The 15,618-nt window shown below is 55.4% G+C and overlaps 1 protein-coding gene across 3 annotated transcripts in view; it reads right to left on the reverse strand.

The window, feature by feature from the left end:
- The window catches only part of KCNAB2 (potassium voltage-gated channel subfamily A regulatory beta subunit 2), a 97,992-nt gene that overhangs the window by 36,904 nt on the left and 45,470 nt on the right, over positions 1 to 15,618 (reverse strand). Inside the window, exon 1 of one of the 3 annotated variants that reach the window (XM_082398758.1) lies at positions 8,641 to 8,884. The exons of the other annotated variants lie outside the window; for them this stretch is intronic. Within the exon in view, the coding sequence (XP_082254884.1) occupies positions 8,641 to 8,858 (218 nt within the window). The 5' untranslated portion in view covers positions 8,859 to 8,884. Of the gene's footprint in view, positions 1 to 8,640; positions 8,885 to 15,618 lie in introns of those variants that run through there. 3 annotated transcript variants of the gene reach the window in all.

Here is a 15,618-nt window from a genome sequence, read left to right on the forward strand (position 1 = left end):
GTCACCACAGTGTGTAAAAGGTCACCTGCCTCACCCCCCCAATCCAGCAATTCCACTCCTAGGTATGTACCCAGAGAACTAAAAACATACGCCCACACAAAAACTTGAACACAAATGTCCACAGCAGCATTACTCATCACAGCCCCAAAGTGGAAGCAATCCAAATGTCCATCAACTGACGAATGGATAAAAAAAATGTGGTCTACAGCCGCATAGTAGAATGTTATTCAGCCATACCAAGGAATGAAGTACTGATACATTCTACGACACAGATGATCCTTGCAAACATCATGCTGAGAGAAAGAAACCAGTCACAAAAGGTCACATATTGTATGATTCCATTCATATGAAATGTTCAGAACAGGCAAATCCATAGAGACAGAAAGTAGATTAGTGGTTTCTGGGGGCTGGGGGGAGTGGGGAATCAGGGAACGATAGCTAATGTGGGTGCAGGATTTCTTTTTGGGGTGATGAAAATGTTCTAAAATGGGTGACTTTTGGACAACTGTTTGTACTAAAACCATTAAATTGGATGCTTTAAATGGGTGTATGGTATGTGAATTATATCTCAATAAAACTTACAAAAAAAAAAAAATGTCAATGACCTCAAAAGTCTCTGGGCCTTCACTCTTGCTGTTCCCTGTGGGAGTGCCCTTCCCGTTTCTCTGCTTTTGAAATCCTTGTCGACCTCTGGCATCAGCTGAGATAGTACATGCAGTGTGAAGCAGTCCCCCGCCCCCCGCAAGCAGCAGTAACCTTTCCTTCCTCCCAGTGTCGCCGACCTCAGCCTCCCCAGTGATACCAGGGGCCCGGGAGCCACAGCAGGAAGCAGCCCTCCCAGACTTCGGCAGCAGTCAAGCCTTCACTCTTGCAGGACCTCCTGGGCCTGGCCTGGTGGTAGAGTCCCCAGCCCCGACTCCATCCCACTATAACGTGCTGTGGGGATGATGGGAATGGACATTTGACCTCAGAACCCACCTAGGGAATCCAGGGCAAAGGTGTCTCTGGGTCCAGCAGAGAACTGCCAAGCAGGGAAGTCGGGTAGGTGGGTTTTCACAGCTGGCCAGAGTCTGTAATTTTTCATGTGCCCCAGACAGGGGTCACAACTCATAATATTCTTAGAAAATCACAAGAATTAGACGAGAATGGAAAGCTGAAAGCTTAAGACCTTGACCCGAACTTGCCACAATTAAATGTCACCCCCAAAGGGTCTCTCCTTTCAAACACGTTTGTGTGGAGAAGTGAGTCCCAGACACGGGCTGGTCGACTTGAAATGGGCTTTGGGCAGAAACATCGAGTGTGGATGGTTGATTTTGATCCACAGCAGATTCTGGGTTCTTTTTCTGCCTCTCCAGTACCTGCTATTGTTAAAACAAAGCAGCTGGTTCCTGCCGTGATTAATCAGAGGGGCAGCCATCCCAATTAAAAGCTCTGCCGTGTCCATAGAGTGCCACCAAAGAGAGCTTCTCGGGACAGAAGCTTCCTGTGTGGTGCCTGGCGTCCACCCCCCACCTGTCCCAGTGAGGGATGGGGAGATAAGAAAGCTGGGGACCAGCCAGATCCTTCCCCCAAGACAGTGACAGGTTCACAGTAGGAGGGGACAGGACCCTCCCTGCACAGAATGAGGCCCATGGAAGCCTCAAGGCCTGGAGTAGAAGTTTTAGAGATGGCTTTTAAATTTTTTGGGCGCCGTGCCCCTCGATTGGACCAGGCGGGCGCTCAGCAGTGAAAGTGGGGAGTCCTAACCACTGGACCACCATGGAATTCCCTAAAGATGGCTTTTAAAAGCACGGACTGCAGCAGCAACTCAGGAATGAGGACGAGCCTCGGCTGTGCCCTGCAGAGGCCTGGGTGCCTCCCCTGTATCAGTAAGGCTGCCCCAACTGTGCTGTGCCCTGATTTGTACTCAACAGTGACTTCCTGCCCAAGGCGGGGGCAGCTGCTGAAGAGTTGGGGGCCACCCTGACGGAGCAGTGGGATGGGAGGTCCTTGGCCCGTGAGGTTTCTGAGAGCAAAGGGTGGCAGACCGGTGGCCTTCCTGGAGGAGGTGTCCTCTGGTACGTGAGAGCTGAAGCCCCCTCGGGGGCTCAGTGCTGTGGCTGTGCTTCCTTTGGGAGCTCACGCCCCAGTCACGCTCAGCGTTACCCGCCCTAAAAGGCAGGAAGGCGGCTCAGCCGTGAATTGGCCCCTCTTGCTTCTTAGTTGCTGCCTTGTACTAAGCGGCTGTACCCAGGCCAGAGTAAGCGCTTCTTGCACCTTTTCTCTTTTCATCCTTAGAAGCACCTTGGAGGCATAACAACAACGACAACGGCCACAGCGCTAACACTTACACGGTGCCCGCTGCGCCCCAGCCGTTGTGCCGGGTGCTTTTTGAGTTCCCACCACAACCTTCAGCTGGGCCCTGGGATGCTGCCGTTCGCTGGACGACACCGAGGCACAGAGAGGTCAAGGAAGGGAGACCAGCGCTGGGCCCGTCCTCACTGCACCGCGGAGGCTGCTGCTCTCAGACCCCAGGTCAAAGGGTGAGGGGGGGGACGCTGCCTGGCACTGTCTGCGGGTCTGACTGGGTTGTGCTGACCCCCGCCTTTCCAGGTGGACAGCAGAGAGCCGATCAGCCAGGGCTCCCGTCTTGCCCAATCAGAGGAGCCTCTTGGGGGCGGATCCCGCAAACCTCTGGGCAGGGCCTGAGGGTCGGCGTTGCTGACAGGTGACCCCCGGATTCCGGCTGCCAGGCCGGCTGGGAGACACCGCGTTGTGCTGCACGTCGGTTACAAAGCCACACATCAGCAGTTGTGTTAGGATCGCGCAGCCCTTCCCGACCCCGACACGGGGGAGGGAGAGGCCGTGATGTCCCTGTAAAGGCAGGGGAGCTGGGGCGGGAGGCCCAGGACCCGCAGAGGGATGGGTGGCTGTGTCCAGGCCCGGGACCGCCGCTGGGCCCCAGCACGGTGGCCACCGCCAGCAGAAGCAGACCCAGCACGAAGGCAGGCCATCGGTGGCTGACACCACGGTCCTGGGCCGGCCCTCCCCGGGGGCCCACGAGGGGCCCCCGCATCATTGCACGGCAGCTCGTCCCGAGTGACTGGCTCGTCTCGCCACCTCCCTCCCCGCTCCCTTCCCATCTGCTTGATGTCCACACAGAGCAGGAGCTGCATCTCCAGGTGCTACTGTTTGCACCCATGAGATTCCAAGACTGGGGTTTCTCTCCCACCAGGAGCCAAGCCGGGAGCCCTAAGTTCCGTCACTATCTCATTTAGTTCTCAGGACACTTCTGTGAGGAAGTAACTATAGTCTCTGCTTTCCAGATGGGGACACTGAGACACGGAGAGGCCAGGTGACTCGTCCACATTCATACAGGTACCGGCGGGGGAGCCAGGATTCCCCTCAGGATACTCAGTGATGTCCCTGCAGGCTCAGGAGTTGAGTCAGCCCTTGGGACCCGCTGTGGGTTGAAATGTGACCCCAAAGAGACATGTTCAAGTCCTAACTCCCGGCACCTGTGAATGTGACCTTATTTGGAAACAGGATCTTTGTAGATATTATTACGTAAAGATTGAGGTCCTGTTGGACTGGGGGTGAGCCCTGAATTCAATGACTGATGTATTTATAAGGAGACGGAGATTTGGAGACAGACAGAGATGCACAGAGGGAAAACAGTCATGTGAAGATGGAGGCAGAGATTGGAGTGATGTGTCTACAGGCAAAGAAAGCCAAGGAAGCACGGATGTAGAAAGCAAACTTATGGTTGCCGAGGGAAAAGGAGGGGGGAGGGATAAAATGGGAGATTGGGATTGATATATACACACTACTATATACAAAATAGATAATTAATAAAGACCTACTGTATAGCACAGGGAACTCTACTCAGTACTCTGTAATGACCTATATGGGAAAGAATCTAAAAAAGAGTGGATATATGTAGATGCATAACTGAGTCACTTTGCTGTACACCTGAAACTAACACAACATTGTGAATCGACTATACTCCAGTGAAAAATAAAAAAGAGAAAGAAAGCCAAGGAAGGATGTTTCCCTAGAGCCTTCAGAGAGAGTGTGACCCTGCTGACCCCAGGTCCAGACTTCTGGGTTCTGGACCATGAGAGAATAGACAGCTGCTGTTCTGAACAGTGTGCTGGGCGCTGTGTTATGGCAGCCCCAGGACACTGACGTAGGACTGTCTCAAGGTGGACCGGCCCCCGCTTGGCCGCCTGGACTGCTCTACCCACCGTCCCTCTCTGGACTCTGCTCTTCCTCCTGCCCCTCCTCCTTTTCCCACCCATCCTTTAAGACACACCTGGGTTCCCAGCTCTTCCAGGAAGTCTTCCCTGACTGACCTCTTGTGAATAAATGAGCAACTGGAGAGTCTGTTCGATGAACCTGACCACAAATCAAATACTGCCTGTGATTCCTGTAAGAGGCTCGTGGTAAGAGGCTACGATCTAGAGGCAGAAACCACAGGCACGCAGGACGCCCCGCCCTGCCAGAAGCTCAAGACCAAGGCTCATTGCCCAGGGCTCCCCGCCCTCCGGGCTGCATCAGAGAGTCTCAGACGCAGCTTCCAGTTCTGCTGCCAAGGAAGCAGCAGGAAGGAGACACATTTTACAGGGGAATATTCTGAAAAGTGGGTTAAGACTGAGACCACATAACGCCACCCAGGCAATACTGACAGAGGCTCGAAATGTCCTAGGTGCTGGGAACAGACAGAGGCTGTGCTCCCGGTGGGGTGCAGATGGGCAAAAACAAGGTAAGAGAGACAGGACAGTGGGCTTGAGGATGACTCACTGGGCATTTATTTAGACTGGGTGGTGCGGAAAGTCTCTTTGAGGCCAAAGATGTGATGATGGGAGGAAACCAGCCCTGTGAAAATCTGGAGGACACACCTTCCAGGGGAGGGAATAGAATGTGCAAGGACCCTGAGGATGCAATGAGCTTGCATGTTTGAGATAAGGAAGGAAGGACGGAAGGAAGGAAGGCGCACCCTGAGCGGGAGGGAGGGTGTACAAGCCGAAATCAGAGACAGCACGGGCCGCGCAGGGCATGGTGGGGACTTTGGGTTCATTCCCGATGCCGTGGGTAGCAGACAAGGAACACACCTGAACCAGGCCCGGTGTCCAACTGGCACTGCCTGGGCCCAGGTCACAGCCTCTGGCCGGCCTATGGCCACAGCTGCTGTCCTGTCTCAGGCCACATCTCCAGACCCTCCATCACTACAGTCAGGTGGACATGGGGAAGGGGAGCTTACTCAGGGACTGTGTAGATTTAAAAATTCAGTGCATTTTTTTTTTAAACAGCAAGAGTTGAGGACAGTTAAAAAAAAAATGGGAAAAGTTAACAAGAAAGCCTTTTCCCCCAGCTGCAGGCTCAGGTCGGCTGATGTGGTGTCTGGGCCCATGGTACGGTGGTTGCCTTGCTCCACGGAGGAGCACTTATCTGGAGGCTTTATCTTTTTTATATTAATATTTAAGACCAGGTTTAGCTGAGTCCCAGCCTAGCTGCTGCCGGGAACATTAACCGCGGAACGGCATCTATCTGGGATCTTTAATAACTCTTGGTCGTGGTTTCCGAGGCCCTCTTCCCAGTTAACCGAAACCCCTGGATGCGGCAAGATGAAATCCACCAGATAAAGGGCGGGCCCTACGGGGGCGACATCTGGCCCATCAGACGCTAAAGGCTCAAGTGGTTTTCTTGTCAACTCAGCTCTTTGGGAAGCAAGTTTCCCCAGGGTGTTTCAGCCCCACAGTTAGTCCCGCATGTTTCAGATGGGACACAGCCCTTTTCCTTGGGGTGTCAGGCAAATAAGAGATTTGTTCCAGTACTCACACCTCCCGGCTGTGTTCGGGTCCTGGGCCATGACAAAGCTCCACGAACTGGGGGGCCTTCAAGCAACAGAACCTGGTTCTCTCACAGCTCCGGGGGCCAGAAGGCTGAAATCTGGGTGTGGGCAGGGCTGCGCTCTCTCTGAAGCCTCCAGGGGAGGATCCATCCTGGCCTCCGCCAGCTTCTGGTGGCCGTGGTTCCTTGGCTTGTGGCCGCGTCCCTCCCACTGCTGCCTCCACCACCAAAGGCCCTCTTCCTTGTGCGTCTTCATTGGGCCTTCTTATTAGGACACCAGGCGCTGGATTTAGGGCCCACCCTATTCCGGTGTGAGCTCACCTTAACTAATTACATCTGCACAGAGCCTATTTCCAAATAGCCTCACATTCTACGGTTCTGGGTAGATGAAATTTTGGGGGACAAAATTCACCCCAGTGCCCCCTCCATTACAAACGGTATCCACGCCTGCGGGAGTTGGGGTCTCCCTGGGGTGGGGGACAGGCTCCGGCCCCCCTGCCCGCCCCGCCTCACCTCTACTGCTCTCGCCTTCCTCGCTCTAGCCCTGGGCCTTCTCTCCTCACATGTGCCCCTGTCCCCTTGGACTGGAAAGTTCTTCTCCACGTCTTCAAGTGGTCCTCCTTTCAGATGGCTGGGGTCTCAGCTGCCCCTGGTCTCCCTGACTCTCTTAGGCATTTACTTGCTTTTTCTCTGCCATCCCCCAGCAGGATGTAACGTCCAACAGGGTGGGGAGGGACCTTGTCTGTCCTGTTCATGCAGCATCTGGCAAGCCTGGAGCCAAGTAGATCTTCAGTAAACATTTGCTGAATTAATAAAAAGTATCAATGACTTGCCAAAAAAAGAAAAAAATGCAGGGACTTCCCTGGTGGTCCAGTGGTTAAGAATCCGCATTCCAGTGCAGGGGGTGCAGGTTTGATACCTGGTCGGGGAGCTCAGATCCCACACGCCTCAAGGCCAAAAAAACCAAAGCATAAATCAGAAGCAATATTATAACAAATTCAAAAAAGACTTTAAAAAATGGTCCACATCAAAAAAATCTAGAAAGGAAAAGAAAAAATGCAGACCCTCATCTCCTTCTTGAGAAATTTCCATCAGAATCAGGAGGTCCTCGAGGCCAAACTAGCTGACCCTTTGTCCTTCCTTTACATCTGGATTTATAATGCAAAGCCTTAAGAATTCTGCCATCTAATGGACTCAGGGCAGAAGTGCTTTATATCTTTAAATGACAATCTCATGCTGAAGAGCCAAACACTTGTCCGCAGGAGAAAATGTTACAGCCACAGGGCTGGCCTCTGTTCTTCTCTCCAGACAACAGCCAGATCACCCCGGGGCCTGCGCTAGATGGCAACCAAGTCAAATATAGGACACCCACTTAAATCTGGACTTGAGATAAACAACGAATAACTTCTGCTATTATGTCCCGATGATGGCATAAACTGGTTGTTTATTTGAAATTCAAATTTAACTGGGTGTTCTCTATATATATTTTTTTTAAAATAAATTTATTTATTTTTGGCTGCATTGGGTCTTTGCTGCTGTACGTGAGCTTTCTCTAGTTGCAGCAAGCGGGGGCTACTCTTCGTTGCGGTGCGTGGGCTTCTCATTGCGGTGGCTTCTCTTGCTGTGGAGCACGGGCTCTAAGCGCGTGGGCTTCAGTAGTTGCAGCACGTGGGCTCAGCAGTTGTGGCTTGCGGGCTCTAGGGCACAGGCTCAGTAGTTGTGGCACATGGGCTCAGTTGCTCCATGGCATGTGGGATCTTCCCGGACCAGGGCTTGAACCCGTGTCCCCTGCATTGGCAGGCAGATTCCTAACCACTGCGCCACCAGGGAAGTCCTGTTCTATATTTTTATTTGCTGAATCTGGCAACTGTACATAGACTAGGTGGGTGGGTGGGGTCCCTTCTGGCCAACTAGCTCTGGCCAGGACTTGTCCTTGGGAGGCACAGGAATAAAGCCTCATGTATGTAACTTATCAACTCAAATGCCAGCTCTGGGGCTCTCTGGCCACTTTCTGAGGTTTTCAGAGGAGAAAGTGGGCAGGTCAGAGCACTGTCCCAGATGCTGATTTCAATGACAAGCGAGCTAAACAGAATGTCTTTCTGAGGTTCAGAAGGAACCCTCCAAACCCAGCATCCGAGAACACAGGGACACCTAATCCACAGCCTTTGCTAATCACAGTTACAAGCGTAGTTGCAGCAACCAGTTCAGAGGCCACTTCCCATGAGGACAGCCCAATTTAAGCACATCTTGGTCCCCAGGACCTCGCACGGGTTTCTGGTGCTGGGATGGATTTGTTGGTAGAGACGATGAATTGAGGGATTTCCCCTAATTTGTGTTTAGTCAACCCCTAATAATTAATGTGTCCCAATGACACGGCAAGAAGACAAATGACATAGTATGTTTACCCCTGCTGCACAGTTTTTTCAGGAAACCATACTCTTTTCCCATGGAGGATACACCAAACGCAGCAGTGCTTATCTCTGGAGGAGAGGACTCTGCAGACTCTCATTTTCCTCTTTTATACATTCCTACGCAGTCGGCATTCTTTTTTTTTTTTTTGGCTGCGCCACACAGCATGTGGGATCTTAGTTCCCCGAACTGGGATCGAACCCGTGCCCCCTGCAGTGGAAGCGTGGAGTCTTAACCACTGGACCGCCAGGGAAGTCCCACGGTCAGCATTCTTAAACCCCAAGGAGTCTGCCCCAGTTGACAGTGACGCCGTTACCCCGTTTCCTGGGCTGCATCCCTCTCGCAGCCCCTGCCTCGGCCAGGGGACCTCCTCCTGCCCCCGCCCAGCCCAGCCCTTACCGGTACTTCATGCCGGTGCACCGGGCGGTGCAGCTGTCCAGGGAGAGGCCGTGCATGTGCAGGAAGCTCTCCATGTTCCTGGCCTGGGCGGCTGCCCGCACCTCCCGCAGCTGCTGCAGCTCCAGCGTGCTGGCCTGGCGGACGGGCTGCAGGGCCCAGTCTGAGTGACACCTGCTCATCACGCTTCTCAGGCTCTCGCTGTACGTCATGGACAACATGGTCCCACCCGGCCCAGGAGCTGCCACTGTCCGGACGGGAAACGCCGAGTGGTGATGGGTTAGAGAGCATCCCGCCGTCCCCGGTGCCCAGGCTGGACGCCGGCCCTGGGGCTGGGGCAGGGGCTGCGGCAGGGACACATTCTCCAGATAGAGCGGCCACCAAGGGGTCTTGGCGCCTGGGGACAGGGCCCGGCCCCGGAATGTAAACACCTCTTGGCTTGAGATTCTCGGTCCTCAAAGCTGCACTGGCCGGGAACTCTGGCTGAGCCACCCCCTCTGCCCCTGCACCCATGAGACAAGCACAGGCGAAGCTGCATTCCAGGTGGGAGATCTCAAAAAAATGCTCCAAATGCGAAGGGGGCAGGAGCATGCAGAGAGCCCGGCCCCCAGAGTGGAAGACTTCACGGCACCCCCTGGAGGTGTTCCCAGGGTAAAACCAGGTACAGGGCCGTCCCGGGAAGCAGCATAAGCACACCTGTCGCTGAAGCAAATTCCAGTGTGATTTTGCCAGGGGGCATCGCGCCCCCAGGAAGGCCCTATTTGTTGGTTCACAGCCTGGTAAAGGGACATGTTATCCACATGTGCATTCTCTGCTTGTACAAAGCGCCGTTGCACCAGCACAGTTCTTTGGGCTCCATGCTCAAATTAATTATGTCACAATCGACGAGTTTTTGCAATAGAAACACTGAGCGGATGCATTTAAGGAGGGAGTGAAGCGGGGGAGGGAATAGGTTTGGAAACTGCAAAGCTTAAATGTTGAGAACCATTGCTAAATCGTCATCTGAAAGGATGATTACACTTGGAAACTAAAAACATAAATGTCCATCAATAGGAAATCGGGTATGTAAATGATGGCTCATCCATAGAATGGAAATTTGTGCAGCCACGTGAGGTGTCTCCACGTGGACTGATAGGCAATGAGTCCCAGGAGACAGCGTCAAGAAAGGAAAGGAGAGGGGAACACATGTGTGCACAGAATGCTGCCCTTGTGTCAATTCACGCGCACACGTGAGTAGCTCAGCGAAGGGCCGGCGTCACAGCTGTGCGTCCACATCCTGCGGTGGCTTTGACTGGGCAACACGGACACGGCCGCAGGGGGCAGGGCTGTTCTACAATCCAGGGACTCTCCCCCGCTCCCCCCTGCATCTGACCACGGGCTTCTGCCCCGGCCCAGATGCCTGCACCGTGGCCCCAGAATTGTCACCGTCACCGAGGTGAGATGCGTCTTTTCAGCTGGGTCAGCTGGACCCTGGAGCCCAGCCCTCGAACTGGAGGAACCAGCACTGTCCCCACCTCTGCCCTAAGGGAAAACAAGTCCCATTATCCCTGCGAAGGGCTGGGCAGGCTGTCCTGGGGGCTGAGGCAGCTGCAGAGTCCCTAGGGCGGAGAGGGCGTTGGGGTCGCCTGGGCTGGTCCTTCCTCAGGTGAGCTCTCCATCCCCAGTTCGTATCCCACTTTCTCCACGGCAGGTATCATCACCTGACGACGTGCTTCTGTCCTCTCTAGTCATCTTGTTTGTTGCATCTGACCCCCTGAAGGTCAGGTCCAGGAGGGCAGGGACTTTTCCATCTACTTTCACTGTTGCACCCTCAGCTCCCAAAGTAGTAACTGGGTATTTCCCTGGCCGTGCCGGCAGCACCTGGAGGGGCTGGGCTGGCCCCCTGACTCAGGCCAAGGTTCTCTGCAGGCTGCCTTCTCCTGGGCCAGGACTTGCATCACCACAGCTCAGACCCACAGGGGGGCCCAGAACCTCTAGCATCCCCCAAGGATTTGGACTAAGGTCTCTGAGGGATGCTTTTGCAGGACACGAAAATACCCACCTTCCAGGAGAATCATTCTGGGGCAGCAGAGGGGGCCCAGGCTCGGTGGGTGTGGGTGGGTTTGACCTTGGATGTGGCACCATGGACGCCCACAGGTAGCAACACCAGCTCCCTCCCTCCCTCCTCCCCTCCAAGTGCACGCTGCCCACTACCCGTCAGGCAGCTGCTTCAAAGGCGTCTGTGTGGCCTGCGTGGGGCAAAAGCAGGCCAGTCCTGGCTTCCCTGGGGGTCCGTGTTCAGAGAGAACAGCCGGGCAAGCAGCAGTTATGGGGTGCTTCCCGAAGAGCAGGACCCACCTCAGACGCGACCATTCCCAGCCAGGCCCAGCCAGGCTGAGATCAATAGCCATTAGAGCTTTCAAGACATGACCCGCAAAAAGCAATCCTGGTCTGACCTGGCTCTGGAAATCTAGCCCTGGCCCCAGAGCTGCAATGCCAGTGCGGCTGAGTGCCCTGCTTCTGGACAGGGGCAGCCCTGTCCAGTGGGTGTGTCACCCACGCGGTGCGACCCAGGCAGGCACCTGCACCGCTCCGAGCCTCAGTCTCCACGTCTGTGAAGTGGGATGAGCAGAGGCCTATTGTGCAGGCTGCCTTGGGCTGCACGGGACCGGCCTGGAAAACTGGACAGGGGCTGGCCTCGCCGTGGGAGCATGCCACGTGTGGGAGGTGGCCACCAACCACGAGGTGTGGACCGTGGCACCAGTTACGATAAGTGGCGTGAGGACAAAATACACAAAAGGGGGTGGAGGGGAGGTGGGTGGGCCGGCGGGGGCCTCTCTAGAGGCCGCACGTGAACATGGGCCTGACTGATTCGAGGGAGCCGTGTAGGATGAAATGCGGACGTTATCCATCGCCCCTGCTCTGGCGGAGACACACATCCCTAGTGAGATGGGTGCAGTGGGTGCGGCCAGGACTTGGAGGGCGCCTCTCTGTGGGGCTGGGGTCCCTCCTGCCTGGGATCTCTCCTCATCTCGAGTTATAGCGGCCTTGGGAGGGGCCCCTGGGTGGGGCAGGGCCACCAGCTGCATGGAGGGAGCCCAGAGCCTCCTGCTGGACGTGAGGGTCCTGGTGGCGCAGGGCAGGCTTGGGCCAGGGGACCCGTGGGAGGAGGGGTGGGCCGTGGGCGAGCACGGTGGCCCCTGACCTGGGGTGGAGGGTGAGGACCTGGTGTCCACAAGGGGGTCTGTGACCAGAGGGCCAAGCCCAGCTAGGAAGGGGCTGGGAAGCGTGGGTCCTCCTAAGGCCCTCGAGGGCGGGGGAGGAAGGACACAGAGGAACTCGGACAGTCACCAATGCTGTCCAGCATGAGAGGACGGCGTAATAAGCCGGCTTCCTCCGCAGGCGAGCAGGGCTGGGTCCCTGGATGAGGGGCCCCTCGAAGACTCCCCTTGTTGGGGCTCCTGCCTTGGCCACCTGGCTTCTCAGGGACCCCGACCTCTCGCTCCTCCTCTTCGCCATACTGCCCCCCCATCTCAGGAAAAATCAGCCCTCTTTAATAGCCATCACTAATTACAGAGCCTACAGGCCCCACCCCCCGTGCTGGGGCCTGCCTTTTGCAAATCTATTCCTGTGGACGGGGGTCTGGGGAATTCACGCGAATGAACCGCGTGACATGGAAAAATGGAAAGAGACATTAACCTCGTTAAGTCCGTGGGAATCGCGACCTTGCTGAAGAGCCTTCCACCTGGAATTCCTGAACTGAGGTCTGTTTACTGAAAGCCACCAAAACACGAGACATGGGATCCGGAAGGAATCCGGAAAGTCTCTCTGAAACGGCGACATGTGTCTCGACACCGGAGAAACCGGCCTAAGTTCCTAAAGCGGGAGCGCGGAGGGCAGCGGCTCGAAATCATTCCGGAGCGCGGCTCGAAAATGCACAGCATCGCGTCAGGGCAAAAACAGAATTATTTTTGCTCGAGAACCATCAGCAAACTAAGGCCCAAAGAAGCAGCCCCTGGCCCTCTCAGGCCTGTGTTTCGAAACAGACCTTTCAGACAGCACCCAGCCTCCTGCTGCCATTCTCAGGGGGGGAAACTTGAAAATGCTGGATCTTAGTGGGGAACCCGACAGGGTACCAGCTGCAGCCCAGGTCTCCCCGGATGGGAGAGCGGCAGGGTTGGGAGGCAAGCAGGTTCAAGCGGCAGAACGCCCACCCTCCTTCCTCCCGTGGTTACCTAGGGCTGGCTTTTTTTTTTTTTTTTTTTTTGAGGTTTTCCGCTTTGAAAACACATAGAGGGTCTAATTTCTGATCAGCCACACGCATCCCCAAAAGCTGTCCCTGTCCTTTCTGTTCCCGGGATGCTTGTCCCCCAGCAGCATTCCCCCCACCAAGAAGGCAGCTGCCACTTGTCTCCTGGAGCTGAAGGGATGAAGGGACCACTCACCTGCCTTGCTGGCGTCTGCTGGTTAAAAGGGACACAGTCTAGTTTATTAGGGTTCACAAGGCGTTTAAGGAGCTGGTGCAGCAGCTCTCTCATTAGGGAGTGTCACTGCAGAACGTCAGAAGCAATTGGTGAATAAGTCCCACAAGGGTCGGGTTTGGAGGCAGCGAGTCCATTAGTCCTATTAGGGCATCTGCATCTCAGTGAAAGAGGCTGAATTATTCACGAGCGTGCCTCTTCCCCTAAAAGCCTGGGGAGTGTGGTTCCGCGGTGCAGCCTGGCAAGGCAGCCTCCTGCGTGCTGGCTGGGAGGGGGCACCGGCTGGGGTCCTGCCATCCCCTCGGGTGCACACCCTCTGCCTCGAGACCTGACCCTGGGAACCGCAGGTGGAGAGGCGCAGGCTGTGCTTTCTGGTATTTGAGGACGGGACCCAGGCTTGCGGCTGCCGTCCCACCTTGTTCTTAACTGTCTGCAAGCAGGGGAGCCCCGAGGCCCCACGGCACGTGACCACCACCCACAGTGAAGGGGTTGAGGTCTGGCAAGACGCACCCTCAGCACACGCAGACGGATGCCCCACCTCCCTTCCACCGGGACGTGCCCCAGATTGTACGTCTTATACTGCCAGGACCTATAAATGGCTGGAAGGTTCCTGCAGTTTGCTATATGGACACCACACTGCTTCTCTCTCCAGGTGGGGGCATGGAGACCCTTCCTCACAGTCCTGACCTGAGGTTTGGAAAACGCTTTGAGGCTGAGCCCTGGGGTGATGTTATGCTGAGCCCCCGTTCCGGGTTCATGACCGCAGGGGCCCTTCGTGTCATACTAGGATCCCCCCAAAGTCTCAGCATGACACTATCCTCTAGCTGAGAAATCGCGCCGGTGCCTGTGGGATTCTGGATGGAGGCTGAGCTGATTACCCCATGACAAACCTGCTAACGGGGTGGCTACAAGGGGTGGGGGGATCACTTCACCAGATCCGGAGTAGAAAGAAATGGGAGGCCGGGGGAGGACGTGGAACCGGAGGTAACTGGTAGTGGGTGATGATCTGGAAAGGCCTTTGTGATGGACTTGGGATGGTTTTTCTTTTCTTTTTTAAAAAATTTATTTATTTTGGCTGCACCACGCACCTTGCGGGGTCTTAGTCCCCTGACCAGGGATCGAACCTATGCCTCCTGAAGTGGAAGCACAGAGTCCTAACCACTGGACCACCAGGGAATTCCCTGGGATGGTTTTTCTTAAAGGCTGAAGCCCACTGTCAGGTTCCATGTCACGTGTCACCCCCTGGCTGGAAGTGGCCGTAGTGGGCCTCATTGCTGGGTGGCGGTCATCAGCCTGACATGCTTGGAATGAGGCTCATCTCCTTCCCCTGGGGCACCGTTCCCCTCTCATCACGTTGTCCCTCTCAGCACCTGTACCTCAGACACCAAGCCCCATGGACGTGGCTCCTGGTACCCTTCACTCTCTCTTCCTGTGGCTCCTGTGGTTCAAACCTTCTCCATCTCTCCTGGCTCCTCATCCAGCATCTCCATCCCCCGTCTCACTTCCTGCTACCAGGCTTCCTTCCTGCAGCAGAGCCCTGCCCCCTGCCCTGCTCTAACACCATCGATGGCTCCCCAGTGCCCACTGAATGCCGTCCAGGCTCCTCTGCTTGGCATTCCTGGCTCTCCCTCCTCAGACCCCCAGCTGCCTCTACAGTCTGGCCTCTGTTTACTCTCCATCCTGTCCTGTCCCTGATGGCCCAGATGGTGTGACCGCTACTTCCTGTTCTCAGGGCGCCTCTCCAAGCTGTGCTCAGGCTGTCGCATCTACTGGAATGTTCTTCCTGGTGTCTGTTGAATTCTGTCCAGTCTTCAAGGTCCAGCCCAAAGGTTCTATGCAGCCTTCCCTGACTCTCAGCTGGCTGTGACCCCTCCCTCCTCGGAACGCCACCAACTCTCTGGACTCTCCCATGACCCACTATTTTTTTTTTTTAAATTTATTTTATTTTTGGCTGCATTGGGTCTCCGTTGCTGTGCACGGGCTTTCTCTAGTTTCGGAGAGCGGGGGCTACTCTTCGTTGTTGTGCGTGGGCTTCTCATTGTCGTGGCTTCTCTTGTTGCAGAGCGCAGGCTCTAGGCGTGCGGGCTTCAGTAGTTGTGGCACGTGGGCTCAGTAGTTGTGGCACGTGGGCTCAGTAGTTGTGGCTCGTGGGCTCTAGAGCACAGGCTCAGTAGTTGTGGCGCACGGGCTTCGTTGCTCTGCGGCATGTGGAATCTTCCTGGACCAGGGCTCGAACCCGTGTCCCCTGCATTGGCAGGCGGATTCTTAACCACTGCGCCACCAGGGAAGCCCCCCATGACCCACTTTGCCTCCTAGATACTGTTAGAATGATTTGGGTTCGGAGTAGATTGCACTACCGTGGCCGATCCCTTGCCCCCTCTCTGCGTCACGTGACCATGATTCCTCCCATGGGTCGGTGGGGGGGAGTATATTTTCCCCTTGACATTGGGCTTGGTCATGAGCATGCTTTGGCCAAAAGAATGAGCAGAAGTGACTGTACCAATTCTAACCGTCGGCCTTC

Source organism: Balaenoptera borealis, assembly GCF_965194805.1.
Source record: "Balaenoptera borealis genome assembly, chromosome: 1".
NCBI lineage: Eukaryota > Metazoa > Chordata > Mammalia > Artiodactyla > Balaenopteridae > Balaenoptera > Balaenoptera borealis.